This window comes from Colletotrichum karsti (genome assembly GCF_011947395.1).
Source record: "Colletotrichum karsti strain CkLH20 chromosome Unknown Scaffold2, whole genome shotgun sequence".
In the NCBI taxonomy this organism is placed as follows: domain Eukaryota; kingdom Fungi; phylum Ascomycota; class Sordariomycetes; order Glomerellales; family Glomerellaceae; genus Colletotrichum; species Colletotrichum karsti.
The window spans coordinates 23,714-47,819 of NW_024065902.1; the positions used below are offsets into that span (position 1 = coordinate 23,714).

General features: G+C 52.2%; 7 protein-coding genes across 7 annotated transcripts; 3 read left to right on the forward strand and 4 right to left on the reverse strand.

The window, feature by feature from the left end:
• Positions 1-3,184: 3,184 nt before the first annotated feature.
• On the forward strand, positions 3,185-3,829 carry CkaCkLH20_00555 (oxidoreductase; the record flags this gene model as incomplete). The annotated part of the gene is made up of 1 exon (XM_038883275.1): positions 3,185-3,829. The coding sequence occupies one exon, from the start codon at positions 3,185-3,187 to the stop codon at positions 3,827-3,829; it is 645 nt and encodes a 214-aa protein (XP_038750870.1).
• Positions 3,830-4,726: 897 nt separating this feature from the next.
• CkaCkLH20_00556 (potassium ion channel yvc1) lies at positions 4,727-6,941 on the forward strand (the record flags this gene model as incomplete). The annotated part of the gene is made up of 4 exons (XM_038883276.1): positions 4,727-4,829; positions 4,900-5,227; positions 5,283-6,210; positions 6,261-6,941. The coding sequence occupies 4 exons, from the start codon at positions 4,727-4,729 to the stop codon at positions 6,939-6,941; spliced, it is 2,040 nt and encodes a 679-aa protein (XP_038750871.1).
• Positions 6,942-7,306: 365 nt separating this feature from the next.
• CkaCkLH20_00557 (uncharacterized protein) lies at positions 7,307-10,679 on the reverse strand (the record flags this gene model as incomplete). Its single annotated transcript, XM_038883277.1, has 4 exons — positions 7,307-7,598; positions 8,673-9,582; positions 9,652-10,175; positions 10,237-10,679. The coding sequence occupies 4 exons, from the start codon at positions 10,677-10,679 to the stop codon at positions 7,307-7,309; spliced, it is 2,169 nt and encodes a 722-aa protein (XP_038750872.1).
• Positions 10,680-13,147: 2,468 nt separating this feature from the next.
• CkaCkLH20_00558 (uncharacterized protein) lies at positions 13,148-13,921 on the forward strand (the record flags this gene model as incomplete). Its single annotated transcript, XM_038883278.1, has 1 exon — positions 13,148-13,921. One exon carries the CDS (start codon positions 13,148-13,150, stop codon positions 13,919-13,921), a length of 774 nt encoding a protein of 257 aa, XP_038750873.1.
• A 481-nt stretch (positions 13,922-14,402) lies between these two features.
• Positions 14,403-14,981, reverse strand: CkaCkLH20_00559 (uncharacterized protein; the record flags this gene model as incomplete). The annotated part of the gene is made up of 2 exons (XM_038883279.1): positions 14,403-14,686; positions 14,747-14,981. The coding sequence occupies 2 exons, from the start codon at positions 14,979-14,981 to the stop codon at positions 14,403-14,405; spliced, it is 519 nt and encodes a 172-aa protein (XP_038750874.1).
• Positions 14,982-16,943: 1,962 nt separating this feature from the next.
• CkaCkLH20_00560 (uncharacterized protein) lies at positions 16,944-19,311 on the reverse strand (the record flags this gene model as incomplete). Its single annotated transcript, XM_038883280.1, has 3 exons — positions 16,944-17,867; positions 17,926-18,132; positions 18,868-19,311. The coding sequence occupies 3 exons, from the start codon at positions 19,309-19,311 to the stop codon at positions 16,944-16,946; spliced, it is 1,575 nt and encodes a 524-aa protein (XP_038750875.1).
• A 528-nt stretch (positions 19,312-19,839) lies between these two features.
• On the reverse strand, positions 19,840-22,870 carry CkaCkLH20_00561 (AAA family ATPase; the record flags this gene model as incomplete). The annotated part of the gene is made up of 4 exons (XM_038883281.1): positions 19,840-21,339; positions 21,392-21,575; positions 21,626-21,793; positions 21,891-22,870. 4 exons carry the CDS (start codon positions 22,868-22,870, stop codon positions 19,840-19,842), a joined length of 2,832 nt encoding a protein of 943 aa, XP_038750876.1.
• Between the last annotated feature and the right edge of the window lie 1,236 nt (positions 22,871-24,106).

Consider the following 24,106-nt stretch of genomic DNA (forward strand, 5'->3'; position numbering starts at 1 on the left):
TCAGCGGCAAATTTGCTTTGGAAATACTTAGCTAATGCTCGAGGCCCCTTCATGTCACAGAAAAGGATTACCGTGTTTTGTTTGGGCTGACCTTACCTGACGTACAAATAAGCCCCATCATAGCCCTCGATTGAGATATGCTCAAGGCCTACGTCGTTTCGTTCAATTACCTCCCTTTTTGTCGACTTAATCGGGATGAAGATCTGCTTCCTACCCAGTCTACCTGAGGGTCTGGTGCCTCGAGACCGGTGGAGAAGAGGTGCTCTTTCTTTTGCGGCCGCTGCGCTTCTCACATTCATTGTGAACCTATCTTTCGCCATCTGGGGGATGACAGTTGAAGCACCCGATGGTGTCGGCCTCATCTGGGAGGGCGAACAGAGCAGAGTGAAGGCTTGGAACACAGCTATGCACGTTGTCATCAACATTATCAGTACAGTTCTACTTGCGGGAAGTAACTATTGTATGCAATGTTTAATGGCGCCAACGCGAAGCGAGCTTGACCAGGCACACTCCGAGAGGAGGTGGCTCGATATTGGGATCCCAACCATTCGAAACTTCTGGAGTATTACTTTACGGCGAAAGATTCACTGGATCATTTTATCGATTTCTTCTTTTCCACTACACTTACTGTACGATTTCTGTCATTTTTGTCGAAACTTATTCAAGCTGACACAGTCGCAGTTTCAACTCAATTATCTTCGCATCGACTTCAGCAACCGAATATGAGGTTTTTCCAATTGACTCAAAATCGGTGACCACGGGCGACACATCCTCCTTCCTATCAACGCTTGATACACATCGGCGCACTGATTTGCCCGACTATTTCCCAGACGCGACGCTCAGCCTCAGGAACGTGTCGAGCTGCCTGAACGACTATGGCACTGCGTTCCAATCTAGGCGAGGGAGCGTTCTCCTCGTTGTAGATTTCACCGGGCTTAACCAATCATTAGTCCAAGATGAAGTGAGATTCCCTTTGACAGGGGAATTAGGATCGTTTGACTGGGTATGTAAGAACGCATGGAATTCCAGCCGCTGGGATTCCAGCCCCGCGGATGAGCAGCCCTGTGACGAGCGGATCGCCGGCATCAAGAACGATCCCAATTCCTGGAAGCCTTTTGGTCTGGAACTCAAAGCGTGCTACAGCAGGAAAACACGCGAGCGCTCGAAATTACTTTTCAGCAGGTCTATTTGCTGGATCGTGACTTCAATGAACTTGCTGAAGGCTGTGGTCATGCTATTCGTCGCATATGAGGGTATTGGGAACGACGAACGACCAATATTGACGGCCGGAGATGCTGTTGCGTCGTACCTTCAGAGTCCGGACAAGCACACGAAAAAGATGTGTCTGAAGTCCAAGAAATGCATCGCCGAGAAGAATTGGGCACCAATCCCGCAAGGCTTCAACCCCAAACGTCACCGTAAATATAGTGCTGGCAGTGTCGGTCGATGGATTGTGTGCATTTCACTGTGAGCGAGCACTCTCCTTCCCTATGTCAACTACGGGACGCTGACAAAGCCATCAGGTGTGTGCTGGCTCTTTGTGTTTGTGGCTATCTTCTACACCTCGGAATTTCCGGTATCCGCCGTCGATCTGTGACGTCCACAGTGTCGTTGGGGAAGTATGGTCCCGGTGTCGTCCACAGCGATACCATTATGACCATTTTCAACTTCGATGCCAACTTTCTTCTTCTCAGCGTACTTCTGGTCAATACCCCGCAAGTCCTGATGTCGCTCATTTATTTCAACTATAACGCCCTCTTCACCTGTGTATCCCTTGCGACTGAATGGGACAGGTTCTACAGCGGAAAGAACAAGGGTCTTCGGGTCTCTACTGGCACCCAAGGTTCCCAACGACAGAACTACTTTCTCCAACTCCCGTACCGATACTCTTTGACACTTGCCGTATTTTCTGGCGGTCTTCACTGGCTCATTTCGCAAAGCATATTTCTCGTAAGGATAGAGTTTTACGACGACAACGATGTGATTACAAAAGACATAACGTCTTCTGGGTGGTCACCTATTGGAATTATTCTCGTCATTGCTGCAGGTGCTGGCTTGATCGGGTTCCTTGTCGTTTCGGGCTATTTTCGTCTTCGTTACGGCGGAATCCCCGTAGCTGGTAGCTGCAGCGCGGCGATAGCTGCTGCATGCCATCCGGACTCATCAGAACCGGCTTCATTGGCGACATTGCCTCTGACTTGGGGCGTTGTTTCCGCAAAGGATGTTTACCCTGGCCACTGCTCCTTCACGAGCAGGGAAGTTGAAAAGTCAGTGGAGGGCCGTCTTTATGAGTAATAAGACACGATGTTGGCGTTATTGTGGGAAGACGTAATACTAGGCTTCACGATGTAGTTGCAGTAATTTGGGAAACGAATTTGCAATTATCGAGTGTCAATCTCATCCCACACCACTCTCAACTGCCGAATTCCAAGACAAATGAATCCTCTCAATTCCCTTGCTATGTCCAATCTCGACAAGTCTATTCAAGACCAGCCGAGAATTCGCAATCTTGGCCTTGGTATTATTGTCCCTCATCCACGAAAGAAGCTGTACCAAGGTGTACGCCACTGTTGATTTAGTCCGAAGCGATCAATGGAGCGGCTACCAATTTGCGGACTTTGTCTTTCTCCCATACCTATTCTAGTAGTTCTTGAGAATGCTGTGGTTGAGGTAGACTGAAGAGATTTTATCAAATAATTCAGAAGGTCTACTGTATGCGACAGAGGAGTCGAGAACGCCGAGGGGACTTTGAGACTGGCCGAGCGTGTGTTAGTGAGGCATATATATGAAATTGTAGTCTTCGTTGAGCTAGAATCTCTACGCCAAACAACCAACCAGACCAGAGGTCTCCTTCACGTGGCATTCCAAGCAACGAGTCAGTTCTGAACTCGCGATTGTGCACAATTGGCTTATGTAACTATTCGTTTACACAAATACACTGGGAATCCGAGGTGAACCAACCGGAGGGAGGCCCGGGTGGAAACCCTCCGAATGCCCCCACTTTTCTATGAATCTCACCTTCCGATGTTGAGTTGCACACGTTTCGCCAATTCACGATCGAATCTCATGTCAGCAGGCAACAAGTCCTGCTTCTGCCATTGATCAGTCGCCAAACTCATTCTACACTCTTTAAATTCATATATCATTCGATCTGTCCATCAACACTCTCACCTAGCATCTCGACATGTCCTCCCCGAAGCCAAAGCTGCTCTGTCTCCACGGCGGCGGTGCCTCGGCGCAGATCTTCCAGATCCAACTCATCAGACTTCAACGCCTCCTCGACGCCCGTTTCGAACTGGTTTTTCTCGATGCTCCGATTGAGACGGAAGCAGGGCCCGGCGTGCTGCCGGTCTTTGAGGGATGCGGGCCTTATCGGCGCTGGGTTAGCGACGACCCCGCGATCCCGGCGGATGAGTTCCAAGCGCAGAAGGACCGGGCCGTGTCATTCCTCAAGTCGTATGTGAAGGAAAACGGGCCGTTTGCTGGATTCATCGGCTTCTCACAAGGCGCCCGTGCTGCGTCGAGTCTGCTTCTTGAGCAGCAGCGTGAGCCTTTCGTCGACTACAAGCTCTTCGCGCTCTTCATCTGCGGCACTTTCCCGCCGTTCGTGCCGCATGAGGAGAAGATTACTGCGCCGACGATCCATGTCATTGGATTGGAGGATCCGTACGAATCAGCCAGCGAGGATCTTTATGAGATGTGTTCCGACAAGGTCACGCGGAGGATTTTGAGGTTCCCGGGAGGTCACCACCTGCCTACGGAGCCGGACACGATCCAGCACATGGCGAACATGGTTTCGAGTGTGTACAGGGAAACAACGAGGAAATGAGGTAGAGGATGTTGGTTGCTTTTGAGCAGTCGAAAGAGGGCGTCTCGGATAAAGTGTGGCCGGTGCTTGGGATAAAGATAGAACACACTAGCGGGATTGGAATTTACGACATAACGATGAGTAGATCATTTGGCATCTCTTGTATATGAAAGCACTTGGAGATATTCACAGTGCCGACCAATAGAAGAGATGTAGCGCTCATTCCACGTGCCGATGCGCCTCTCATCTGAAGCCGGGAGACTCTCTCAATGGCAGGCGAATAAGGCCGATGGAGACGAGAAGTACGTGGAATGAATTCATTGACTCAAAATTATGGCCGTTGTGTAACATCAAGATTCTGAACCAACAGAAAATCTCCGAGGACGGTTGTCTTGGACGGCGTTCAGGCGTTGAAGCGTGAGGTGGCAGCCAAGTTTTCGGAGCAGAGGCGTTGTGGGGTTATCCCGAAGATGCTTAGCGTCAATTGCACCGGTCGGTCTCCGATTATCAGCATCACGCCAAGAAAGAGCTGCAAACTGATAAGGAGGTACGTATCCCCGGTCGTGCACCATGGCGCCCCGCTGCCGGACGACGTCACTGGCAACCTCCCGAGGACCTGAAGCTCCTGCCTCCTGAACACCCGCCAACAAAACAAGGAAAAGATGCGACAGCCACCACGACGCGCCGTAAGAAGTCAAGTTTCGTCGCTTCTTCTTTCGTCTTGATTTTTCGAGCGTCTGACCTCCCTTTCCAGTCTCGATAAGGTGTCTTGCCGTCAATTGACGATCTCCTGCCATTCTCACGACAATTTCGGCCCCCACACGGACTCGAACCCGACGCTGGGAAGCGCAGACGCGACGACACGATCGACGATAGGCGAGGAAATACCGAGTGGAGGCATTCGTATCTGAAGCCATCATGGGATCGTCCAACTGGTTCTCCCGCCTCTTGGGCTTGGACAGACACCCCAGACACCACCACGACTTCCACGCAGACTGGATCCGAGACGACCGTAGACGACGTATGTGCTCTTTCATCCCATCCCGTTCTTCTGCATTATCAGATGAGCTACTAACCAAACTGTTGCTCAGTCCTCCCGCAGTACCGAACCGAGCACCTCCAGTCTGCGATCCCTGCCCCCGAAGTAACGAAGATCGCGCTGAAGCTCCGTCATCTGATCGAGCTGGCCGTTCCATGCGAGCTGGATGAGGAGGAAATCACACAGGCACACAGTAAAATCATCACCAACAAGGTCATCAAAGCTGCCAAGGAGGCTGGTGGCTCTCACTATGGATCATGCGTGGTCTTCTGCCTTGTCGTCTGTAAAAGATGGTTCAAGCACCAGGCCTTGGTCGAGCTCTGGGACGCCGACATGCATCGGGTTCGTGCCATCGCATGTGAGGTAATCGCGAAGCAGATGTGAGCCATGTTCCTTGTCGAAGCCTATTGAACCATTGCTAACCCGCCGTTGCAGCATCGAGACAGAAGACGACTTCAACTACCTCATGCACTCCGTCCTCCTCCGCCGATACTCCATCGTTGTTGACGGTGAAGCAACTCCCCCCGCCAACGTCGTCGAAAAAGCCGTCGATCTCCACGCCGTCAGGGTTATCGGTTCCTCGGGATACCAAAAATGCATCCAATACCTCTGGAAGGGCTGGCTTGTCCAGGATGAGGATGATCCGTCAGTGTTCGTCGACTACAAGGACAGGGATAACACCAGCTTCTACGTACACATGGACCCCGATCGCATTCGTGCTCCCATGTACCAGAACGCTACCCAGGTCATCATCTCCTTCGTTTACATCGGTCTCTATACCGCCGTCATTAACTCCGTCAATCCTTCCGGTGTCTTCGATACGGCAGAGGTCCTGATGTACATCTTTACTCTTGGATTCATCTGCGAAGAGCTCACCAAGTTCTGGAAGGCTGGCTACCACATCCTCGGGTTCTGGAACGCGTTCAACGGTGTACTCTACAGCTTCATCACTCTATCATTCATCCTTCGCATCATTGGCCTGACGCACCAGGAGGGTGATGACACCCGTGAGTTCTACAGCAAGATGAGCTACAACTTCCTGGCATTTAGTGCGCCCATGATTTGGTCGCGTTTATTGCTGTACCTCGATAGTTTCCGCTTCTTCGGAGCCATGCTTGTGGTGCTCAAGGTCATGATGAAGGAGTCTATCATCTTCTTTGCGTTGTTGATCGTGTTGGTTATCGGATTCCTCCAGGCCTTCATTGGTCTTGACTTCGCAGACGATTGGGTGGCGGATGACATCTGGTTTATCCTCCAGGCTATGGCAAATGCAGTCATGCAGAGCCCCGACTTTGACGGCTTCGACAAATTCTCGCCGCCATTCGGAATCATTCTGTACTACTGCTTCACGTTTATCATCATGGTGAGTTGGCATTTGAAGCACGTCATCATTTAGACACTAACACCGCTCAGGTCGTCCTGCTCAACATCCTCATCGCGCTCTACAACTCCGCATATGAGGACATCTACGGCAACGCCAACGACGAGTACCTCGCCCTCTTCGCCCAGAAGACGATGCAGTTCGTCCGCGCCCCCGACGAAAACGTGTACATCCCGCCGTTCAACCTGCTCGAGGTCATCGTCATCTGCCTCTTCTGGTGGATGGAGAAGAGCAAGTTCGAGCGCATGAGCGACGTCATCATGGGCATTATCTACTCGCCGGTCCTGGTCATCGCAGCCTGGCACGAGACCCGAACTGCCGGCGAGATCCGAAGCAACCGTGCTAGGGGCGAGGAGGACGACGACACGGTCGAGGAGTGGGAGCAGATGATGGACCAGGTCGACTTCGAGTCCGACGGATGGAACAAGCTGTGCATGAGCGCGAAGACGAACCTCGAGGCCGATCCCACGATTACCGAGGTTCAGAACCTGCGCCACGAGGTCGAGGAGCTGAAGAAGTTGCTTGTCGATATCTCGAAGGCTGTGTCTGCTGGAAATGCGGGCAACGGTCAAGCCTCCAACTTGATTGACCTTGAGGGTCCGTCTCAGTCGCAGAGCAAGAAGAAGAAGAAGGCGAAGAAGAACAAGAAGGAGAAGAAGACTGGCGACGATGGAAACGCATCGAAGTCTTCGAGCTCCAGCGATGAAGAGTGAAGAGCCTTCGTCTAATGGATGGTCTCGTTAGTCTAGGCAACCCCGCTTCTGGTCACCAGCTGTACATCGTACGGCCTACGCTGTTACGATCATGATTTTGTGTTAGGGTTTGGTCAATCCGCTGCTACTTAGGATCGATGGCGTCAGGTTCCGGTCAGCGTGCGCATGTACTGTCATAGTCTCAATTTCGTATCGACGATATGCTCTTGTATAGCAAAGCAATAGCAACTCAATAGCTTAGTCTTATCCAAGAAAATTCACAGATTTCCAATTGTCGAACACCACACATGGTCTTAGAAAGCGAACAACTTCGAAAATACCGTTCCTGCTCTGGTGTTAACATTAAAAGGTGACGTTCGTCGTTTCTAGTGCGACTTACCCAGCATCATGCCTATGACCAGGGGAATAAGCCAACCCCAAGTTCCAGCCGCGTCGCTGAGAGACACGTTCGTGGGAGACTCCTCTTCCAAGAGTTCCGGTGGAATCTCCTCTGGTTCGAGGTTGGAAGGGGGAGTTTCTTCGAGAAGACGACCAGTTTGTCTGGTCTGACCGCGTATGAGGCTCAAAATCCGATCCTTATTCTCGAAACCACATGCTTCAACAACCCGCTCCGGTCCCCAATCTTGCATTTCCTCGATTTGTTCAATATCAAACCGACTATCATTTTTGTCAGTTTCCACTCTAAAAGTCCATTGTGGTTGTCTTCCGGTCTGTGTGTTGGTCTGCTTAACGTATAGCATCGCGTGCTTACTCGATTCCTGAAAGAGTGAAATTGTGAAGTCCAGAGCCGCGGTATTCTGGGCCGCGGTATGCTGGAGTAAGGCCTCGATGATTGAGCCAGCCCAATATGCATCCTGATTTCCCGCTACTAAAGCGGCCGCCATGAAAACTACATGCAACAACGATGGTGGTGAGTCTTGGTCGGGACCTTCGTTCTTCAGTGGATGAAATGCGCATTTCATCGGAAAGTCAGGGGAGACCAGTTCTTCGTCCAGCAATGTCCTTATAATATCAGGTCCCGTGCGAGAACTACGTAAACCGCTCTTGACATACTGTGGGGGTGGGGCGAAACCAAGATCTTGACCTAAATGGAACGACAGCGCGCAGCAAATGAGAAGGGATATTCTCAAGTCATCCTGCCTGAATTCAGGCCTATTACTTGCTTGCCAAATTGCGTAGTCTGAACTCCCAGTTTGCGTCAGTGTTAGCATCGTGCTGTTGACATGGATCCGAGGTTTTTTCCCTTGTGTATAAGGATGTTCCCACATCCAAACAGTTGTCCCTCTGCGGAGGGGGATGAAGAGACCGGTCTGTAGATTGTCGCTCCGCGCCGGGGCTCTGCCTCTGTCCCAACACCACTGGACCATTGGCCAGCTAGCCATGTCTATGCTGCGCAAAATAACGTATGGTTCCGTGTCCAAATTGCGCATTTGCCTCATACTGAGAACGGCTGCGACTGTCAAGCTCCATGGCACCAGATCATCATAAAATTCTGCTGAGGCATCATTCTCTCCCCGCGTCATTTGGAGACGATGCTTTTCCTGGTAAATCAACTTGCCCGCTAATATATGAATTTGCGACAAGGCGTCGCAGAAATCGATCCGGGAGTAAGCTTTTTTCATGTCGTTTTCTGTATCAGGCTCAAGTAGGAAGTCGCTGACCGATCGGTGGGCAAATTTGAGTTGGCTGGTATGATCGTCTTCACTTATCTCTAGCAGTCCTTTGCAATACCGTCTTACGTCCATTCTTGATCGTTCGAGCATCAGCGCTGTGGTATTACTCTCCGCAATGACATGTGTCGCGGCGAAGTCTGGCTGCTGACTCTTCTTCCAGTCTCTGAAAAACGCGTATGCGATCGCCATGAATGGGAATCTCCAAGATCTCGCTTCTTGCATCATTGCAAATGTCTCATATGCAACCTTACGGACAGGCGTTTCGAGTGAGATGAGAACATGTCTGAAGAGTTCGTAAAGCCCATCGGGAAGTGCATTGATCTGGTCCAGTAATTCGTCCATCGACGCACCGTCTCCATGCTGCTGACGAATATTTTTTGTAACCAAGGCCACCCAGAAGAAAATGCCTTGTGCTTTCTTGACGATATTGTTAGAAAGAGTATCGATGTCGCTGGCGTTGGCAATACCCTTGAGCCTATCCCTGATGTAACATTGCATGTCCAGTCTTGTGAGACGGTGGAGGTGTAGCCTTTGGCTTTCGGGAAAGCCATTCAGGAATACCAAGTACTCTCGGCTCGAGGCGCAGACTTTGACGTTCCCGGAGCTCTCGATGACCCATTTACTAATGGTTGCCACCAAGTCCTGGTATGTATGTGTTGTGTTTTCCTCCATTTCGTCGAGACCGTCGATGAAAAGGAAAAGGCGCAATGAGCCACTGTTTGCGGTCTCAGAAACAAGACGTTCGAGGGAGTCTTTTATGGCCTCGTTGGTGATCTCTATGATCTTATTGGCTTGCCACGGAGTAGAAATCGCGTCGGTCCAATGCGAAGGAAGAATCCGAGGTATCAGTTCGGGTTTAGAGCGTAGCACGTCATACAAGAGGCCGCGAAACATGCCGTTGAGAGTTTTCTGGTAAGGTGTGCCGGCTCTCCAGAAGAAGAATTGCCCAAGAAGGAGCTCGCGTGTGCCTTTCCAACACGAAAAGTTAGATGAATCCATCAACATGATTTGAAAGAATTAGCCGGAGCTCATCTTACCTGCCCATTCCCTCAGCTTGGCCTTGACGGCGTCGTGGTTGCAGGCCTCTTTCATTAACGTCGACTTTCCCGCGCCTAGCTTGGCGGAGAAGTGAAATACACCGCTTCCAGATGAAAGCCATTGGGCGAACAATTGTCTATTTCTTTCTCGTGCCTTTTGCTCATCATCGTATTTGTAATCGTAGTGGGCAGAATGTCCCGCTTGCAGCAGCTCCTCGGAGGTCGACTTTTTGTCGGAGAAAAGCCAATTGAAGGTTTCGAAATGTGCTGGTCGAATGTCGTTGAACCGCTGCTCGATTCCGCTGAACCTGATCCCCCCGAGAATTCGTTCTTGTGCGATGGCAGCAAGAGTCTCCATTGGGAGACGTAATAACTCTTCAATCTGGGTTTTCGCAGTCTCGTTCCAAACCGAGGACTTGAGGGTCTCCTGAAATCGAATAACACATTCTTGCAGCTTTTGCATCTGAATATTGTTGTCTTTGGATCGTTCGAGCAAAGCGCTGAGTCGAGTTATGGTTTCCTTGCTGTTTGGAGTTAGCATCTAGTGCGCAGGGTAGAAAATACATGTAGAGTTCCATTCCCTACCGTGTGTAGTAGTCGAGTTCTACTTGAAATTGACTTCGGCAGAACTCGAGCTCTTTGTCCAGTCTGTCCTTCTTGCTGCGATTCGTTTCGTTCTTCCAAGCCACCCGAACCGCCTGAGTCCAGGACTTTGAATCCGTTATCCTCAGTCCTTCGAGCAGCTGGACAAGTTCATCTGCAATCTTCTTGCATTTGAAGGCCAGCTCGCGTAACTGAGCATCATTACCCGTAAGTGTTGAGTTGGAAGAGTCTAAAATCGATAGCTCCTCTGAGACAGCCTTTGAGAAGTGCTGCATACGGTTGACAACATATTCGGACGTCGCATTCTCTTCCAGGACGTCGGATTGAGCGTCGTGTATTTTCTTTGCGCTGCGGAAAACCTTCGTACTGAAATCGATGAAGGTCAGTATGGCGGACGCCACACCGAGTGCTGAGACGGGATCCATTGTATCGTCTGCTTTCTCCTCACCGAGGAGATGATAGCATATCGAGTCCGATCGAGGGTGCGTCCAGTTCGGCCTCGAGCTTTCGAGAGGGCTCTATGCGGTATTTACTCCTCGTCCGCCCTTAGGCCGTGACAAGTGACGACCCTCATTCGTGACTGCATGACAGCGGGCGACTTCAAACTGTCTATTGAATACTGCATTGTCGATCTCCCGTCCGGCCAACCTGATTGGCTGTCGTAGACGACCTAGAGCGTGATAATGCATTGCGTCCATTGCAATGACACGGCGACGTATTTTAGAGCTGTCGGTCAGCCGCAGAGCGCGGCGAATCAGCGCAATAGAAACCCTGCAAATTCACAAATGAGGCAATGGAAGTGGCCAAGTCGTTCAGCTTTGTCGCGCTAATGCCTTTCAATGGATGTGGTTTTCCGCCAAGCCTGTTGGAAATAATACACGAAAAGACATCAGTACCAAACACGAGTCACATATGGGTTGGCAGAGGCCACCAAGATGGACTCAATAATGGGTGCAATGGTCCTCAGAGGCAACGTGAATCTCCATCTCCTTCAAAGCGCGAGGAGCATTCAAGACGATGATGACTGTTCATGACAACATCGGTGCGAAATGCTGTAACTCTGTATATGTGCCGGGGCACTCGTTTGACTCAAAAACTGCCTTCTAATACCAGCAACACAGACCATCTGGTTGCCATCTAGTCTCCACTGTTGATGAGATTTGTCAACTGAGAACGTACGGTGGTAAGCATCAGTAATACCCCAATCTGAATGACATAGCAGCGCATTTCCTTGGCTAAGAAGTCACGCGTCACGAAGAATTCAGGCCCCGTTTCTCCGCGATCGGCTCCGGTCAGATTGTTTCACCCGACCCGGGACATGAAATGAGTAAATACCCATGGCCCGCCATTCCACGATTCAAATTGTCCCGGATGCCGGCTCGGGTCCTACGCGAGGGGGGCTGTGGTGCAGCATCAGCGGAGACAAGCGCCAGCCAAGATGGAGACCCTGGAGAAACGAAGGGGAACAATTCCAACCTTATTCTTACCATTGGGACTGACCTTCTTTTGACCTCCCCAACTGGGACTGAGGACGTGGAGAAACCAAGCAACATTGAAGAGGAAAAGGGCTGACAGAAACGAGAAACCCCTTGTTATCCCGTTCTCTCCCTGGTCCAAACCGGCATCTCGAGACGTGTTAGAGTTTAGTGGCGTCCAACGATGCCCCGGCCCAATTAGCTACCCCAACAATCGTTTTCAGCAGAAGTGACTGGCCTGGAACCCTGGCCATGAGTAAGACTCGGCAACCTTGAAGCGAGAAACGCCCAGCCGCTGGGTTCACTACCTAATGTGTTCTTGATTTTGCAATGGGACGAACGGTTTTGCCTTTGTTTCCGCTGAAGGCCAGCTTGATTGACCTTGAGTCGGATGCAAGGGGTGATTTGAATAGGGGGGGCGTCATCTGTTGTTCTGTGGCTGCTTACGCACCTCAGCTTATGGCAATTTACATTGACAATGCGATTCAAGGCTGTTCAGCTCCAGCCCCAACTCGAGGCCCCCAAGTTTCTCAATTTCTAGTTTCTACGGCCAAAGTAGCGGCCAACACGAGGCCAGTCTTGATACTTCCCCCTGGCGCTTAGGCGGAATGATTTTCGAAACAAGACCCGAACGTTAGTGCGGGACAAACGGCACCAGTTAGCCGCGGGCTGTGTTTGCCTCGACAGCCGTCCATCTCGGCCAGTACCTCGCGTGGTTCCTGGGGTACCGGGCGTATCGTCAAACGCCAAAAGCTGGACCTCCTCGCCTCGCCTCCTTTGCCCTCCCCTCCCCTGGAAAGCAATTTAGAGCTTGGACCTGACTGTCACCCATTCTGGTGTGGCACCGTTTTTAGCTCGTCCCAACGCGCATCCTTGGTCTCCCGTCCAAAAAAGCTTGGCCTGCAGGGCGGTGTCCCTGGGGTCCCACGAAGCACGCTTGCTGCAACCTCGGATGTCAGATCCCCCGGTCCATGGAAGGACTCTCTTCCGCGGGGCGGAGCTTATTTCAGTCGTCTTCACTCTTTGGTGATACTACTGATGCTACCTAGACCCGAGACAGGTTGGGTACGTCTGGCTTCCGTCCTGTCCGGATGGTGCTGTTGTGAGGCCGCCACGCGCGGCATGCTCGAGCCGAGATGGCGACGCCCCGCGAACCTTGAGACCTTGGAGTCGGAAACGAAGTTGCCTAGGGTGGCTTGCTGAGGACGCCTTGGACGTTCCAGGGAGACCGCCAGGAGACCTTCTTGTTTCTTTAATCTTGCCTCGTCGTAGGACGAGTTCTATAAGAAGACTGTCATCGTCCTGTCAGTGTCAGTCTTGCTCCTTCATCAGCACAAACACATCTTTCATCTCATCTGTCTATATCTGCATACCGCACTCTCCTTCAACTTCTTCCAAGTAATATCACCACCATCAAAATGCACGCCCAGACTCTTCTCGCTCTCCTCCCTGCTGTGGCCATGGCCCAGTACGGCTACGGCGACAACGGCAGCGACGACTCCGCTGCCTCGGCCACGACAACCGCCTCCGCCGCCGCCGCATCCTCTTCCTCCTCCGCCTCCAACGTCCACATCGTCAAGGTCGGCGACGGCGGCCTGACCTTCTCCCCCAGCGACATCAAGGCCGCCGTCGGCGACATGGTCGAGTTCCACTTCTACCCCAAGGCGCACTCCGTCGCCCAGTCCTCCTTCGACAAGCCCTGCGAGCCCCTCACCAACGGCACCGCCACCGGCTTCTTCAGCGGCCCCGTCCCCGTCTCCTCCGGCGAGGGCACCGACGTCTTCACCCTCGAGGTCAAGGACAACAACCCCAAGTGGTTCTACTGCGCCACCGGCAACCACTGCCAGAGCGGCATGGTCGGCGTCATCAACGCCCCGTCCAGCGGAGCGAGGACCCTCGAGCAGTACTCCGCTGCCGCCAAGAAGGCCTCCCAGAACGTTGCTCCCGCTTCGACTGGCGGCGGCACCCTGGGCCCTGCTGCCACTGGTACTCCTGCCTCCAGCTCTGGCAGTGACGGCAGCTCACCCTCTGCCACTGCCTCTGGCACTTCTGATGCCTCTGGCTCTGCTGCCGCTTCTGCGTCTTCCACTACCAGACCCAACGCTGGTGTTGAGACCCGCGGCGATGTCCGCTGGGGTCTTCTCAGCTTCGGCATGGCTGTTGCTGGTGTTGTTGGCGGACTTCTCATCTAAGGAGTTGTTTGTGATGTCTCTTTGACTAATTATTGGCATGACATGGGATTGGGGGCACGGTACGGCATTATACCAGGGTGCATCAACAGATTGGTCTCTAAAATGGGATGGTCTGGGTTTTCAGCGAATATTCATGTGTACAAAGTACCACACTAGTTAGGCGTTGTTTAGTTCAAATTTGATCAAGCTGAGCTTTCAAACTAAGTTTCCTTACATAAGTTTCTCGGTCGATGTTGCGTGATGTCATCTATTATATTACTATTCAATGGATTGAACCAGAAATCCTCATAACCAGTCTTCAAATTAGGTGTCTTCAAACTAGGTGATCAATCAATTAGACACTATCATTTAACACTAAAACATCCCCCTTCTAAATATGATTCCGGGGTACAATACACGACTACAGCCAAGAACCACTCCCAAGTGCCCAGCATCTCGGGGCGGCCATCCTGCTTGGCAGCCTACATGACAGATTTCTTGCCTAGCTGGCAGGAGGGATCATCTGCCAGGCATCAATCGTGACAAGGCCCTTCTCCCTATCAACACTGGTCGCACCAACGACCATAATGTCGTTGACCCAGTAGTAGTTCTCAGCACCGGTCTCCAGGCTGAGATAGTGCAGACCTTTTCCATTCGGGGTCGGCCCGGTTCCGCGAACGAAGATGTTGGCGCCGTCGGCCGTCTGGAACTGGAAGACCGTGAGGGCCTGGAACCCTCCTCGAGCATCGAGAAGTCCCCAGTCTCCACCGACGGGGAGAATCACGCCTGAAGAGTTTGGTTAGATTTTCCATCATCAGGAGCGAGGTTTATAAGAAGACGACTCACCATTCAGCTTCGGTCCCTCGAACGATCCACCAAGGATAGGGTCACCGAACCTGGTACCCCGCGGGCCCAGCCCGAAGTTCACGGACGCCCCAAGATTCATCTTGAGCGAGAACAGCAGTTGAGAATCGGGAGGGATGGGTCCGCCATCTTTGTGGGTTGGCGTGGCAGAGGCGCACGTTGCCAGAGTTGACAAGAGTCCGACCGAGGCGGCGCTCAAGATGTTCGTAGGCAGCATGATGATCTATGTAGTAAACCGCTTTTCGAACGAGTGAAATATGCGTACAAGTATGTGTAGTGAAGGCTGAATGGGCAGAATATTAGTGTTGAGTAGCTAAAGTCTGAGGGAGACAGGGCTGAAATCGTCTCCCTTATGTATCCGTGTCGACACACGGCGATGTGAAGGCCCTTTTCGACAGTGTCGATGCGTGGCTTTCTTGGCCACCCATAATGATTGTGAAATTAGGCTCTACCACGACTCAACAGAGCGAAAGTCGAAGATTTGGTCTTCGGCACGGCGGTGCTCTAACAAACTTAGACGTCGGCAGCCCTTGCGCAGATATCCTGCTCGACCACCTCTCCCGAAAGACGTCACGTCAATTGTCGGGGAGAAGAGACCAGGCACGCACGTTAAACGTCAAAAAGGATCTCATCAGACGACACGGTGCCACCTCTTGAAGTGCAGCTTTCTAGAATAAGAGTTGCCAAGCCGGCCTCACGACAGAAGCCTGTCGGCGCTGCTGTCATATGTGTGAAAGCTTCACCTCATTGGCTATGGGCTTGGATGATGGAGCGGGTGAGGTCATGGATGAATGGGTGACGGCGGTTGGAGCTCAGGCTGGATGGTCTTTTGAGTTGGCAGCCAGTGCTTCGGCCCGGAGCTGGCCGACACGTGCGCGGTGGAATACCGCGGATCTGGTGATGGGCTTGGACGGTGGTTGCGGGCATCAAAGCGCGGATGTGATGGTTCCCCTTGATGCCTCTAGTTGAGCTTTCTCTCTTCAACTTTGAGTAAATGATTGATTGATACCAACCTTTTAATTCTCCCTAGTGAAAGTTGTGTGTGATTATGACATTAATGAAATGGCGCGACACATTATATGGTCATATTGAAGAGGTTTACGTCCGATCTCTGGTCATCTTGCTGCTCGCGTATCGAAGAAACACATCAATACCCCGTGTGTAGTAAACATGCTCAACTTGTGTTCACCATGGCCGCGACCTAGAAATGTTAGGCGTTCTAACCACTCCGATCTTTCCACTCATGCCGCAGGATCCCATACGTGGCCATGCCATAACACTTGCGATCATGGTAGAAAGACTCCCGGCTTCGGCGTTGTTCTAGGAAACCCAACATCTCGAATACCTTCTGCGCCCTCTCATTAAAAGTCAACAACGCGGTGATATCCCAAAACAGAAACGCCTAATCCGAAGCCAACTTGGTCGCCTCCCCGCCATATCCCTTATTCTGGTATGCCGCAGTCATGGTGATGTCGATGCTGGTCTTTCGGTGCAACGCTGCGCTTGGTCCGCGGGAGGCCCGTCCCAGCCCAGATTGAGATACCCTATCGGGACGGGGGCCGAGTTCTTCTTATCGTCCGACTCATCGGTTGCTTCCCCGGCTTCAGATGTTTCTTTGTGCTCTGTCAATCAATCTTGTCTGCGGGGAGACAGAACGTGACGGTGAGTACGGCTTCTGCGAGTTGTTCCTCCATCTCCTCGACATACTCTTCAGAGTGTGGTCATGTCGGTCATGTGTAGAGCGATGTTAATGGGATCGGTCATGATATGAGTGTGCAGGAACTTCCTCTCACTGTCATCGCGTATCACCAGGGCAAGTCTTAGAACGAGGCCGTTCTTGCAATTTTCGCGGAGACAAGCGATTGCTATGACTTATCAGTGTTTTGATTACCGGGTTCGATATGTTCTGCAGCATCCGTAGACGATAGTGCTCACATCATCAACTCAAATACTTCGGATTCGAAACTTACGCGTTGCGACGTACAATAGTATTCAAAAGTCGCGGTCTTCCGAGGCATGTTTGTGGCCACGGGTGCTGACACTTGGTAACGTCAAGTCCTTCCAGTATGAGGCCAATTCGATGAACCGGTGATAATAGCTAGGTTCATGATTATTCGCCGACACAATGTCTTGAAAAGGATGGTCCTATGCCGCGACACGGAAGTACATGTAGCCGTCCTCAATGACCCTTTATGAAAGGCGCATTCTTGAGAGCTTCCGCCTGAATAGCCCACACCTTCCGACCCAAACACACAAGCTCCTCCCCAAACTCCTCCAAGACATGCTCCGCATCAAACTCCTCCCTAGCATCACCTTCCATGTCCAAAGTCGCCGCCTTCCAGACCTCCTTCCACTGCTCGATAGCAACAAGCGCCTCGGGACTCCGGCTCCTGACCTCCGTCGCAACCATGTAGAACGAAGACCGCTTCGCGTGTCCCGAAGTCGGCTTGAACAGCCTCAACCGCCCACAAAACCTGCTGAACCGAAACAGCTGCAGCACCGTATCCCGAGCCTCCACCTTGTGGAACAGCACGACCATCGTACCGCCCGGGTTGAGCCGCTCCAGCCCGAGGGCCAGCTGGCTGGCGGTGAGCCTGCGAGCCTCGCTCCGCTGTCTGTAGTCGGCGACGTGGTGCTTGCGGACGACGGAGCCGCTGCAGATGACGAGGTCGAACGTCCGTCCCAGCTCGAACTGCCGCGGCAGGAAGTCGTAGGCGTCCGGGTGTCCGACCGGGATCTGGTGGAAGCCCAGGTCGCCCGGCAGCATGGTGACGTCCAGGTATCTGATGTCGACGTCCGGGCCGCTTGGGAGCACGACCCTGTAGCCGCCGTCGGGGACGGGGAGGCTGAGGCCGAGGCCCTTGGCGCCGGGGTTCTTGTCGAGGGCGGTCGCGAGGAAACCGCCGGGCGCGCATCCCATGTCGAGGATGTGCGGGTAGTCGGCGCCGGGGTTCTTGATTCTGAAAGCGAGGGTGGAGTGGTGCATCTCGTTGGCGATTCTTCTCATCATGTCGTAGAAGTACCTTTCGGTCCGAGAGTCGGTGTTGTCGGCGTTGTTGCGCAGCTGTTTGAAGAATACGTCGCCCTCTGGGTTCTTCCATCCCTAAAAACGTATGAGTTAAGATGCCCTTGTGGATTGGGGGGTGGGCTTGATGGTCTACCTCAGCTCTCAGCTCTCTCAACTCCGCAAACTCTGGGCAGTTTTCGATGAGGTAATTGATGATGGTGTTCTCACTGCGAGACTCTTCCTGATCAGCCGCTTCCTGATGATTTTCCGCGACGGTCAAGCCTTTCATCAGCTGGACGTGGGTATCATCCGCGGAAGCGTCCTGATGGTTGTCTGTTGAAGATGCCATTTTTGTTGTCTGCTGAAAAGGTGATCAGCTCTCTCAAATCGGCTGATTGATGGGATGCCTACTAGCGGTCTTCAAGAGCAAGGTGCCTCTGGTATAAATAAAAATTGCACGTATCTTGAGCTGACCAACAAGATGATCGTTTCCCGTGGAGTCATCCAGACCCGTTGTTGATGTCCAGGCACAAAGAAAAGGCATCTGCAGATGTAGCTTTCCAAACTTTGATGACAGCACGGCTTTCACGGAAGTTTGGCATTGTGTGACAAAAGATACTTAGTTCAGATCCTTTAACGTAGCCAACCAAGACTTCAGGACAAACTCAAGAACGACGCGTGAGGAGACATATATAGTTCACCATTGGACCTCAGTGTCTGTCACATTTTCATAGCGGGAATCAACCAAGCCACAGCTAGAAATCCCCAAGAAGTTTCCTTTACTAGTACTAGTGAAAGGAGTTATTTGTCTTTAACTTCACAAACTAAACCTCTTATTCCCACAATCACAAAACAAAATTTAATAAAACCCTTTGAAGCTTATTAGGATAGAGTTTTATTCTTTTAGAATATTGAACGTTCAATATGTACTCGTTGGGTATGGCGAGATATCTATGACTAGATTATAAGGGTGGCTGCATTGTATTGCGCGGCTTATTGCACTTGTTTAACAAACCCTTCGTCCTCCCTCCTACACCCTCAGACTACCAACAACAGCAACCCCAAAAGCAACCCAAGCCCCCAAATCAACACTCACCATCCTCACAAAATTAACCCTCAACCACCCCTCCAACAACCCATTCACATCCTCCTCCACCTCCGCCTCCTCCGCCTCCACCAGCGCCTGAACCCTCGGCGCCACCGCCGGCACGTACGCCAAATGTCCCAGCGACAGCCCGGCCCCGGCCGCATACCACCAAAACGTTCCCCTCGCCCGGAGCGCCCCCGGACTCGTCCACAAATTCGCCGCGGCCGTGGCGGCCGAGAGCGTGATGAAGCTCAGCACGATGGGCAGCCCGCGCCGGAAAAACGTCCGAAAATACGACTGCACGACCGTTTTGCTCTTCGGTCGCACCTCGGGGGCGTTGAAGACGTTGAGGAAGAAATGCTGGTCCCACGCGTAGAGGAGGGTGCAGGTCGACGAGATGAGGGGCGCGGCGCGGAGGGCGACCAGGGGGTCGAAGACTAGGCGGGAGGCCATTTTGAGGGCTTTGGGTGAATCGATGATGATGCTTTTGCGATTTTGAATGGATGAGGGAGAAAAACGAAGAGAAATATTTCTTTGGGTGGTCTGGCATCTTAAAGCATCTCTGCTTACGGTTCGGGTCACCAGTGGCTTGGACTGCGCCGTACGGAGGGTGAGACCGGTTCCTTCGGGGAGATCCCGGCGCCCGGCTCATGTGATTCCCCACTAAATATCAGCCGACGACCGGGACGGGGCTCGGTCTTTTCGGGTTACGACATGCTCAGCTCGAACTGTGTAACAGCGACTCTCCCGTCCGGATTAACAACGAACAATTAGGCAAATTCAGGAACGGCGACGTGGGACAACGATGAGACAGATGAACACTATTGATGACGACGTCAGAAAGAGACGGAAAGAGCGACGGAAGAGGACAATTCAAACACATCAACGCTCTATACGGAGAACTACGCTGCCACTAATTCAACCTGCGCTACGTAACAATTAAGCCAAGCGTACAGACAAAAAGGTGTGACCGGTGGCCCATTAGGTGTAGCTGCGCATGGCGTCTTGATAGCCCTCGCCACCCTTGAGGTGGATATCGAAGCTGTTTTGCACGTCAAGAACCTGCCGAATGTGCTCCATGCTAAGGGGCACACCCTTATTCACAGCCAAAGCCTGAGCCGTTCGTATGGTGTTCTTGATCTGCCTGCCGTTGAGGTCGTACCTGGCCAAATCGGCGTAGTCCTGCTCGCTGAATGGCTTGAGATCGACCTTCTCTAGCTCACGGACCCTCTCGACAAAGATTCTGAAGATGGCCTTCTTCGCCTTGACTGTGAGACTCTCGTACCGAAGAGCAATGTGAATCCTGGATTGGAATGCGTCGTCGAAGGTTTCGACACGATTGGTGGTCAAGAACAGAATACCCTGGAAGTACTCGAGCTGACGGAGGAAGATGCTGACCAGAGCGTTGCGGTTAATCTCGTGCAGGTTTCTCTTCTCAAGAAAGACGTCGGCCTCATCGAGAAGAAGAATGGCGCCCCAGGCGTGGCAAATATCCAGGATCTTCTGGAGCTCCTGCTCAAGGTAGCGGGGGTCAGTACCCAATTCTCCGGCTGACGCCATGTAGAGAGGGCACTTGAGCAACTCGCTGATGCCCTCTGCAGTCAGGGTTTTGCCGGTGCCGGGCGGTCCGTGGAGGACGGCAACCAAACCCTTGCCCTTGCCTTGGATCACGTCGTCAATGCTTTCGGTTGCGTGGTATTTGTGAGACTCGACGAGTGCCTTGACGATGTCCTTCTGTTTGGGCTGGAGCACCAAAGAGTCGTATGCAGTCTCGTTCCAGTGGATCTCTTTGACGCCAGACACGGTGAACTCCAGCCACAGCTTCTCCGAGAAGGAGAACCCCAGGACGATAGGAGAGGCGATGAGGTATTCCTCGTCCGAAAACTCCGGAACGTCCGTCTTGTTGGCCTTGGCGGGGTCGTCGACGCCCTCCGTTTCGTTCTTGCTGCTGTCGTCGAGGCGGGCGAGTGGCTGCTCGGAGGCTGCAGGCTCCTCCAAATCGGACTTGGGAACCCGAATCAAGTGTGCCTTGCCCTTACGGTCGTGAACGACCTTGGTGACCATCTTTTCACAGCCACCTTCGTCGCTGTCACATCCCTCCTTCTCGTCGGAGTCGGATTCGTCGTTTGAGTCGTCAGACAGGATATCATGGTCCTTGGGCCGCACTGCAGACACTTGGTAATTGGGGTTGATTCGGCGATGAACTGCAGGGTCGACCATGATGCGGCCGTTGATGTTGACTTTGACGATGGCCTTCTTCTTCTTGTAGTAAGCAAGACCCTCGTGACTTTGGTAGTGCACACCGCCAAGCTTCACGAATTTCTTGCCACGCTCGATCAAGGAAGCGACAAGTGCGTCTTTGTCCTTGTGGTAGCTGAGGGGGTAAGCGTTGAGGCTGGTGATCTTCCGAGCTCCACGGAACTCCGGGATCTCTTCGGCGAAGGTGCCGTAGCCAAACTGCTTGCCATCAAATTCAAAGTACTGCCGAATTGTCAGAATGGCAGGTCTGAGGAATCTTGATTGCAGAACATACCTTGCCATCAAGCCAGTAGAACTCTCCCTTCACCATGCTACTGTGACGCTCTGCCTGCTCGACTTTGAAAACGCGAGGTTCATTCTGAGTACCGTAGGTGGCCGTGTAGACAAGAGTGTCCGGTTTCCAAAGTGCCCACAGCAGTTCGAAGGTGATGAGACCATTTTCCAACATGGGGTACAGACTTGAGGCGATCAGTAGGTGATACTCGTGGTATCATGAGTTTTCTCTCACCTTTTCTTGACATGAGCGTAGTCCTTGTCGAGATACTTGAGCAAAACTTTGAGGTGCAGCCGCTTGTTGTTAATAGACTTCTGTTCCTTTTTGCGCTCCTTCTTATCGGTGCTGATAGGCTTCTTCTTCTTCAACTTCTTGGCGTATGAACGAAGATCCTCGAGATACCTGTCATCAGTGTTAGCCGGTTATTATCCGTGTCGGTATGTTGGCACCGTTGCCGTTACGGGACATGTGCATTAGTGCGTGTGTAGGTAGTACTCACAAGAAAAGAAGATTGGGATCCAGCTTAGGGACTTCGTCAACCAAGCTGACACCCTTGACATTGCCAATGACGTCCTGCAGACACTCGCGCAGGATCTTGCTCTTGATGTCGACGAAAGTAGTCTTATACTTGCCCTCCCAATCAAAGGTGCGTCGGACCTGGAGGACGTAGCCGTCGTACTGCGAGTCCGAGGTGGTCTCGGTGGTGTCCTGGAGCTTGTAGTTGTGGATGGTGTTGTCCCAAACCTGGTCAACGCGCTTATAGTCGAGCTTGCCGCGCTTGTTCGGTGCAGGTAGATGCTTGAGATGGTTGGGGGCAAAGGGGTTTCCGGCATCGATAAGGCCCATCGGCATCCTAGCCGCTGCGCGCCTGGGCGGCGGGATGTCGTGGAACGGCTGAACACCCAAGGCAGGGTTACCTCCAAAGGACGAGAGAGGATCGGTGCCACGCTGCAGGTGTTGCTGGAGAACCTGGATTTGTTGAGGTGTTAGGCGAACGTTGGTCAAGCCGTCGTCGACATCGTCGGACGAGGCGGAGTCTGTGTCGGATGAATCACTCGAAGAAGCCTTGTCGGCGCGCTTGCCGAGTTTCTTGGTCTTCTTGGAGCTGGAGGCAGCAGACGTCTTCTTAGACTTCTTGAGGTCGGCGATCTTTGACTTGTTAGACTTGCGCTTGACATTGTCGGCAGATGCGGAATCGTCGCTGGAGTCGGCATCGGAGGATGATGACAACTCAGCGTCAGAGCTGTCTTCATCATCGGTGGCAGTATCCGAGTCATCTACCAATTTGGACTTTTTGGGCTTGTGCGTTTTATTCTTGGGCAGCTTCTTGGCCTTCTTCGCGATCTTCTTCTTGGTGGTGGTGGGATTGGAGTCGGATTCAGGCTTCGGCGGGGAAGCCGAGTCGTCGGCGGGTGGCTTGCCGGCGTTTACCTCGTCGGTCCCCGTCTGCCGATCCGTAGCGGCGTCGATGGTATCCATGATGGGTGGAAATACAGAGTAAGACGGCGATAATGACGATAACGGACCAAGAAAGACGATGGAAAAAGAAAAAGATGAAGACAGCAAGGGTGAGATGAGGCTTAAATACCTGCCTTACGTGGAGGCCGCAGAATCAAATGTTCTGGTTGGAAGGAACGTTTCTGTTCTGTCATGTCGTACCTGCTCCAAATTCTGACACCTCACTTTCCATTGATGGAAGACGAAAGGGCACCCCACACCAAAGTACGTCACTTCCATTGTACCAACATGCATTTCAGATATGGGTGGAACATTCCACTTACTGTAAGAAAATACCCTTACTGCTAAGATAGACAGCAGGGACATGTCGCTTTACCTGTCTTGGTTGATGCCTTAGATTGCCGTTGTTGCTTCTATCTCCGTCACTTTCCATGGCTTTACAGTCTTGGAATACATCAAGGGCAGCGACCGAACAAGTCTGCAGCACCAACATTGAATTATAGGTACCTTGTAACAAATAAAGGACCAAAATAAATAAATATGTATGGTACTTTTAATCTTGAAAAATAAAAATGAAAATAAGAATGAAGAAAGTGCTGCCTGCCAGCCAGCCTACCTAGGTACGTGCTTGATGGGAAGGGGCAATAATACAGCAGGGGCGCCCAGGTCGGGTAGTAAGTATGTCACAGTGTCGGGTGCTCAGGGTCGCTCCGGGGCTTAGTCATACCAAGTTCCAGTGCTCTTCGGGCGGCAACTCAAACTGGCGGCGGATCAGGAAGGAAGCCCAAGAAAAAAAATATCCATCGCCTACATTCTTCCTCCCATTCTTCCTCCAAAAACCTTTATTAACCCGATCGATTGTCTCACTTTGCTGCAGTATTCGTACACGGTCGTTAGATCATTTCCTTCACCAGAGCCTTTGCAAGCAGGCAGCATCCCCGCCGCTATGAGTCAAGCCCATGTCATCGGTCCAGCGCTTCTGCTGTTGGACGGCCCTTGATTACTGCACCTTCATCGCTAAATGGAAATAAGACCCGATCCAACAGGGCCGCCTCGAAGCGACCACAACCTCAGTCCGCACCAAACAAAGAACGCCTCGCGCCAAGCACTCGATGCAGCCTGCTTCCATAGGCTCGTCAGGGAGAGAGGCCTACGACGACATCGGGCGGACTGCCTTGAGCACTGCAGGCGAACCATTCAGTAGCATCACCATCAGCCTCAACCAACGCTGGTCAGGTGGTCTACAAGCCAACGATT